The sequence below is a fragment of the Dermacentor albipictus genome, chromosome 9, assembly GCF_038994185.2.
Source record: "Dermacentor albipictus isolate Rhodes 1998 colony chromosome 9, USDA_Dalb.pri_finalv2, whole genome shotgun sequence".
Lineage (NCBI taxonomy): Eukaryota > Metazoa > Arthropoda > Arachnida > Ixodida > Ixodidae > Dermacentor > Dermacentor albipictus.
Genome location: NC_091829.1, coordinates 68794883 through 68802826, shown reverse-complemented (window position 1 = coordinate 68802826; position 7944 = coordinate 68794883). Strand labels below are relative to the sequence as shown.

At 48.3% G+C, this 7944-nt stretch overlaps 1 protein-coding gene across 1 annotated transcript; it reads left to right on the top strand.

Moving 5' to 3' along the window:
- The first annotated feature begins 439 nt into the window (after positions 1-439).
- LOC135908601 (uncharacterized) lies at positions 440-7219 on the top strand. The gene is made up of 3 exons (XM_065440422.2): positions 440-639; positions 2562-2697; positions 5172-7219. The coding sequence occupies exons 1-3, from the start codon at positions 471-473 to the stop codon at positions 5605-5607; spliced, it is 741 nt and encodes a 246-aa protein (XP_065296494.1). The 5' UTR covers positions 440-470; the 3' UTR covers positions 5608-7219.
- Positions 7220-7944: the final 725 nt, after the last annotated feature.

Genomic DNA, 7944 nt, shown 5'->3' with positions numbered 1-7944 from the left:
TAAGGTTAAGCCCAGGATGCGAAGTATACTAGCCTTTATTTTAGTTGTTAAACCACTGTTTAGCCTGGTGAACTCGATATCTATCGCGCTAACAACTGGCCTCGACGAGAGCGCGCCGCTCTTTTATACAGCTGTTATGACGCCAGTGCCCTAGCGGGAGGAACGGGAGTTAGGCCGCAGCACCGGCTGAGCGACCGCAGGCGAGCGCAAGAGTTGAGCCCGGCTTGCAGCTGTTGTGGCGTCAGTGCCCTAGCGGGAGGAGCGGGAGTTAGGCCGCAGTACCATCTGTGCGACCGCAGGCGAGCGCACGAGCTGAGACCCGGCTATGTAGCTACGCGGCCGCAAGCGAGCGCACGAGTTGAGCCTCCGCTTTTGCAGCTGTTATGACGTCATATGGTAGCCAAGCGGCCGCGCGCGGCGCAGCAAGGAAGAGCGTGGTTGTGCGGCTAGTATGCTTCGCATAAAAAGAGATGAAGATGAGAAAGGCCACAAGGCCCGAGAACGCGAGCTCGAGCCCAGTGAAGAAGAACGTGGAACCGCGCGTAGTGCTCGTATCGGTTGGGCGCTACTTCTCTACTGCAGAAGCCTCCGAGAAAACCTTCCGATATGGACCTGAAGCAGTTACGCAGGAAGTCAAAGGTGAGCGCGCAATTTTAATGGTGAAATGGGGGGGGGGGGAGAGGGATCCGAATGCAGCGGAGCTCGAAATGTTAGTATGATGCGTATGACTGCAGGCGCACATGCGAAGACGACCCTGCGAAATGCATCTGCCAACTATAGGACTGAATTACCGAAGTGATCCCTGTTCGTTATTCATCTTGTTTCTTCTTCTGTTATTACCAACAGCCGCACAGAGTGACTTCTCCAGGTGATGACGGAGTCGTGAAAGTGTTCGAGTGAATGGTTTAGGTAGCATGAGTGGTGTTCCGCATAACTTAGCTATGCTCTGATATATACAGGGTGTTTCAGTGAACAATTTCTAAATTTTTTAAAGCTTGCCTGTGGCAGATAGATCAATTCTAGTTTAAGAACCGGTCTACTCGAAGCGGTGGACACTACTTGCAAAACAAAATTAACATGCAAATTTGACTAATTAACAAGAAATTTCTAATTATCTTTTAGCTAATTACCTTATGACGCGTATTGAAATTTACAAATCCTAGCAGTTACAAATTCTCCGCAAATTCTAACTGTGCAGAGAAATGCATTCGCGTTCCAGTTAATTTGCTAACAGGACGTCGTTTCACGCACTGAAGCACACAGGTAACTGGAACGCCCATGATTTTTCCGCAAGGTTCGGGAACTTATCTCGAAACTGGTGTTCTTCTGAGAATTAGTTCCAAGTTGATCCGCCTTGCGAAGACCACTGCTGGAATTTGTAAACTGCCATTAGGCCGCAAGATGATTAGCTAAAAAGTTAATTAGTGAATGTTGCCAATTATTCAATCTTGCATTGCAATTTCTTGTGCAAGTAGCGTTCACTGCTTCGAGTAGACCGGCTCATAAACTAGAAGTGATCTGCCACAGGCAACCTTTAAAAAAGTTTGAGAGTGTTCGCTGAAATACCACGTTATATATATATATATATATATATATATATATATATATATATATATATATATATATATATATATATATATATATATGTATTCACACACTCCTTTAAGCTGTCTCATGCCGTCTATACCTCTAGCACGTGACCAACTCCCCACTCTTCACACGGATACATCTTCTCCCACTTCGACACTCCTAATGCTAGCGCATTAAAAAAAAAAAAAAAAAACTGGCTGTGGCTTAGCTAAGGTTAAGCCCAGGATGCGAAGCATACTAGCCTTTATTTTAACGCGACAGCGTTAAGGAGCTCGTGTCGCAGAAAAGTCGGTGTCGTCGGCGTCGGCTCAGGCGTGCGGCGCTTGCTCAGGCGCACATTTCGTTGTCGCGCCGAACGCTGCGTTGCTCGACGCTCACCGCGTCCGATGCGGGGCGCGTAGTCGCTGCGCCGTAGCAAAGCCACCTAGAAACAGTCTCTGTAGCACGCCGCAACCTTCGCTTCTCATTCCAAAGAGCAGCTCTGTCTCCAGGAGGCATCTCACCTCGTGAGTGTCTAGCAGAGGCAAGCGCAGCTGCTTATATACCGCCGCGACGCCGCGAGCGACGGCGCGAGTTGGAGCCCCGTTTCTCCTCTGTCGTGACGTCACGGTGTCATGTGGTATTGAAGGCGACGCCGCCGCGCCTGAGGAGCTGGGTTGAGCTCTAGTAATATGCTTCGCATAAAAAGAAAACGTAGCAACTGCTAGTGCTTCTCACGTCGCCCGGATTTTTGCGTCGGTGCGCATGTTGGTTTGTGGCTTTGCATCGATCGCCGTCTAAGTTACCCGTGCAATTTGCTGTCAGTGACCGTTCTAGGTTACAAGTGACCGTTCTAGGTTACAAACCGAGTCCCGAAAGATAGAAAGAGTTCGGCGCAGTTTCTCTCGGTCTTTGTTTTTTTCCGGAAAGCGAAAACGCTGAACAATGTGAAACACCGACAACACCAACAAGCCGTTCACGTCACGTCGCAGGCGTTCCAAACGCTCCGAAGACGCTCGGAAGACAAGAGCAAGCGAACGGAGCCGTCGCGGCACCGCTGTGGGCACCGCAAAAGCGTAGCGGCGTCCAAGCCAGCCCCGCCTGCGCCTCCACGCCGCTGCCGGGAAAGTGAGTGACCTTTTTTTTATGCGAAGCATACTAGCCGCACAACCACGCTCTTCCTTGCTGCGCCGCGCGCGGCCGCGTAGCTACCATATGACGTCATAACAGCTTGGAGGACGCTTAAGCTTCGGCTTCAAGAGTGGAACGCGACAGCGTTCCCGTCGACCCGCCAAGGGGTGTAAGACAATGGGCTACGGCGCAGCGACTACGCGCCCCGCATCGGACGCGGTGAGTGTCGAGCAACGCAGCGTTCGGCGCGACAACGAAATGTGCGCCTGAGCAAGCGACGCACGCCTGAGCCTTAGAAACAGCTCGTTTCTAAGGCAACACCGCGTTCACTAGAGGCGCTTTTGTACCGCTTTGAAGCATCGAACTCGTGGCTCAAATAAAGAAAAAAAAATGGCTGTGGCTTAGCTAAGGTTAAGCCCAGGATGCGAAGCATACTAGCCTTTATTTTAGTTGTTGAACCACTGTTTAGCCTGGTGAACTGCTGTTGCTTGGCTATATTTCGTTCGGCTAGACGAAGAAACAACTCATGCGTTACTCTGCTTCGCCTTCAAGAGTGGAACGCGACAGCGTTCCCGTCGACCCGCCAGCGACTACGCGCCCCGCATTGGACGCGGTGAGCGTCGAGCAACGCAGCGTTCGGCGCGGCAACGAAATGTGCGCCTGAGCAAGCGACGCACGCCTGAGCCTTAGAAACAGCTCGTTTCTAAGGCAACACCGCATTCACTAGAGGCGCTTTTGTACCGCTTTGAAGCATCGTACTCGTGGCTCAGTGGTAGCGTCTCCGTCTCACACTCCGGAGACCCTGGTTCGATTTCCACCCAGCCCATCTTACGAGAGTTGAGCGACGGCGCGAGTTGGAGCCCCGTTTCTCCTCTGTCGTGACGTCACGGTGTCACGTGGTATGGCATGGGGTCAAAGGTCATTGAAGGCGACACCGCCGCGCCTGAGGAGCTGGGTTGAGCTCTTGTAATATGCTTCGCATAAAAACTCGTGGCTCAGTGGTAACGTCTCCGTCTCACACTCCGGAGACCCTGGTTCGATTCCCACCCAGCCTATCTTGCAAGTTTTTTATTCATGAAATGCCTGCTGGGATTTATCGCTCACGGCCAACGCCGCCGACGCCGACGACACCGGCTTTTCTGCGACACGAGCTCCTTAACGCTGTCGCGTTAAAATAACGGCTAGTATTCTTCGCATCCTGGGAATAACCTTAGCTAAGCCACATCCATGTTTTTTCGTCTTCGCTCCGTTTGCCTTTTATGTGCTAACCAACTGGCTGCACAGAACTGTGTTGATTTTGCATTCTCTATAAGCGCCAAACGACAAAAGAAAGTTTTAGCTTGACTGTGAACGGTATTAGCAATTTGCGAAACACAGGATTACCCGGCACGTGGCGTGGTAGTAGGAACGATTTTAGCGCCGTCTTGCGGTCAAACTATAACTCAAGCAGAGATAACAACTAATATTGCGGTAACCAATCAAACAAACACATCCGTATAGCTGCTGGCGTGGAGTATCGGCTACGATATAACCGTTAACTTGCAGTCTCTTAAATTTCTCTTTCGATAAGAACGCCCGTGTAACAACAACAAGAACAACAAAGTCGCAGTTTCGCCCGAAAGGCGAATCATCGATTGCAACAGCAAATTAGTGGACATCTAGCTATACGAAGCGATGATCTTAGTTTTATCGGCCGTAGAAACTTGTAAACATAGGCACAATAAATAAATTAACAAGCATGGTGCTACACGCGCAAAAGCACGCATGAACGCATCTTACTCGATGACCGCGGAAACTCACTGTCGAAACGCTGCGGTGAGGAAGCGCGGCAGCAGCGGCGAGCGAATTGGCCTTCGTGCTGCGTGTCGCATCAACGCGAACTAATCCGCGAAAACACAGCGCACGGTCGGGTTGAAGTTTCCGACGCAGTAACGCGGTAATGGAAAACGATATCACAATTATATTAGATACTGATAGTTCGTGTGTAGAGGACCTTTACGAAACCCTCTTAAGCACTGTCAAAATTTCTTGAAAAGAGCACGACAAAGTTGTCCGGCTTGCGTGCTCTAATAGACGCAGCCCATAAAACTTCGATAGCTCCAGTGTTTCTTTAGTGCGTGCACATGTGCGTGCGGGATGGCGGGAGTTCGCATGCAGACTTACTGGTTTGTAAACTGAGCGTTTCATATCGTTTGTAAACTTAAAATTTTTTTTTGGTAATTTTAGCAAAAACTAAGAAGTAAAAGAAATATTCTTGCAGTACTAGATTTCCGCTTTGTCTTCAAAATGCAACAATTCATTCGCATAGGTTTGGCCGTTGTCTAATAAGAAAATTTCAGCGTTCGACGTTTAGGAAAGAGACCCCCAATTAAAGCGCCCTCTTATGAGTCGCTACCGAAAGTTTCCGACTAAACACCCACCGCGACATTTCTCGAGCGACGTCAGATGCCCATAACCTGCCTCCATTCTAGGATGTCGGGTCGCCGACCCATCCCGGCAAGCTCTCCGGCGGAGTTTCCAGTCCACCCTCCCGTCAAGAATTCCCGCCTGCGCAACTTGACCGTCGCCGCGGTCGCCTTGGCGATCATATTCGCGACCGCCAGCCTGGTGACGCTGGCTCTTTGGCCGCGAAGCGCCAAGAGCTCGCCGACGTCCTGCGACACCCCGGGTTGCCAGGCCTTTGCCAACGCCTACGCGAAGAGCATCCGGCGCGACGTACCTCCCTGCACAGAGTTCGCCGAGTTTGTTTGCGCAGGTCTCGCCGGCGAGAACGTGGAGTCCGTCCGGCGGGAGGCTTACGAGGCGTTCCGCAACGACCTGGTGCTCCCCGCGCACAACGCGTCCCCCCTGTCGTACTTGGTGCTCAGCCGCGCGACACTATATTCATTCAAAGAGCTAATGCGATAGATCGCGTGAAGCTGCGCTGGTGGGGCTGGTGCTCCCACCAGAACCAACACTTGCAGCTTAACTGTGCATACAGTCGGTTTTGGATGGTCAGTTAATCAGCTGGCGAGTGGTCGAAATGGTGTCACCAAGCGCTGCCAGATACAAATCTGAGAACAGTTCTTTTATTCACAAACCTTTTATTGAGAACCTTTTATTTTCAAAAAACAGTGAACGGAAGCGTGCGACACTTCGACTTCGAAAAAGAACACATTTGTGCACGCAACACGGAGTCACAACACCAAGAGGCGCCCGCCACTATGCCATATAACTTATTTATTCTTGTGAAAGGCTGACATTTTGAGGAAAGAGGAAGTGTCTACGAATTCTGGCGCAGCGGTAGAGATGTGTCAAGCATTCAAAAGTTAGATAGGATTGCGTTTTTTCCGTATGCTTACTGAAGAAAACACGTTCCACGTCATAGCCTTCGCTAGTGTCTACTCCCGCACAAGGGATGTGACCCAATGTGTGCTCGCGGAGCCACCTGTTCCAGTCATTCTGCTGTTAGCGGACATAGGGTAACTTGTGATGCAAAATTCCTCGTAACTACGAGCACTAAAATAAATGTCCCGCACACAGATGTTCAAATCATAAGAAAAGTGTTGCTTGTTACGCTTCGTTCTGGTAAAACAAGAAGCAAGTGAACGTTTCCTAACTGACAGATGTCTTTGGAAAATATGTGTAAATGTTGCCGCCACTTTCGCGTTGCCTAAGATATGAGGATGCTAGTGTAGGATTAAAATGTTCAGCGTATACTCAACGGCACCATGCAAATACCACTTGCTGCGCTCGCCTGCTGGTGAGATGAAACACTTGAAATTTGTGCACGCGATTCACGTGCAAGATACCCAAGATACATGATGCAAGATACCCGCTATCTGGATATCTCTATTGTTCGCAGGCAGAAGAACATCATACTGGTGGGAGATTTTAATTCTCATCATGTGTCGTGAGGTTTCCGAACGGACACTTGTGGAAAACGCTTGTGGGACTGGGTCTCAACGAATAATTTCTTTTGCCTGAATTCGAGAGCACATACTTTCGTACGGGGTCAGTCGCGATCTGCCCTAGATCTTGCGTTCGCTACCTCGAGCATGTTTGTCACCTCCTGGAAGACTGTAGACCCCGGAACTAACAGCGATTACCTCCATAAAGTTTTTGAACTGCTTGCCCAATTGACTAGTTTACATAGTAATATGCGCACTTTTGTTAATTATGAAAATTTTTAAATGCGTAAAAATCTGCTTTACACACTCAGGAGGGCATGGAGATGGATATTAAAGCAATGAGCCTATGTTCAATTCTAAAACAGTCATCAAAAAAAGCTCAGTTTATTGTGCAATCTACTAAGGGTGGATCATATTCTCCCTGGTGGAATTCGGACTGCGAGCGAGATTTTAGATGTAGAAAAGCTGCGTGGAAAAAGCTTTTATACAACCAAAGTCCTATTAATTGGGCTGCTTATACGTATATAGCTACCACATTTAAACGAACAGTCTCAAAGGCTAAGGAGGATTATGATTCCAAGCACTACACATACCTTTCGAAATCTTGCAATAAAAAGGCCCTGTGTAAATTTCTTCGATCTCGTAAAGTTATACCGGCGCCCGTGAATGTCGATTCTGTTGTTTTAACAAAACAAGAAGTATCGGAATCACTTGAAAAAATTGCTCAAGGACTTGCGGAACGTTTCGAACATAAATTTCCGTTAGGTCTACAGAAACCTCCCTTGGGAGACGACTTTGAAACAGTAACAGCGACAGAGCTTTAAGGCATTATTAGTTCCTAAAGAATTATTAATATTAATATTAATTTAGAATTAATATTAGTTCCTAGAGGAATTACAACAGGAATGCTAAAAGTTTTACTTGATTAGGCGCCTCAGGAGCTCCTAAACATAATAAATTTCTCTCGCAAAAACGCATGGGTTCCAAGAGAATGGAGAATAGCTAAAATTATTCCATAATTAAAGAAAAAATCAGCTGGACTTGACTTAGACAACATAAGACAGATTTCTCTTACTTCCAATGTCGTCAAATTAATAGAAAGAGTTCTTCACGGCCGTATAACAAATTTTAGGCAGGATGATACCCTTCTCAGTCATTGCCAGATTGGATTTCGTCCCGGGCACTCCATATGGTGTGTCCATGTAGATTTAGAGAGCCGCAATAAAGTAGCTCGCCGCAAACGAGAGTACGCAGCTTTGGTGACGCTTGATGTATCAAAAGCATACGACTCTGTAGAACATGGTGTTCTATTCGACGAACTTCAGTCTACGAATTTTCCTAAATATATAACCGC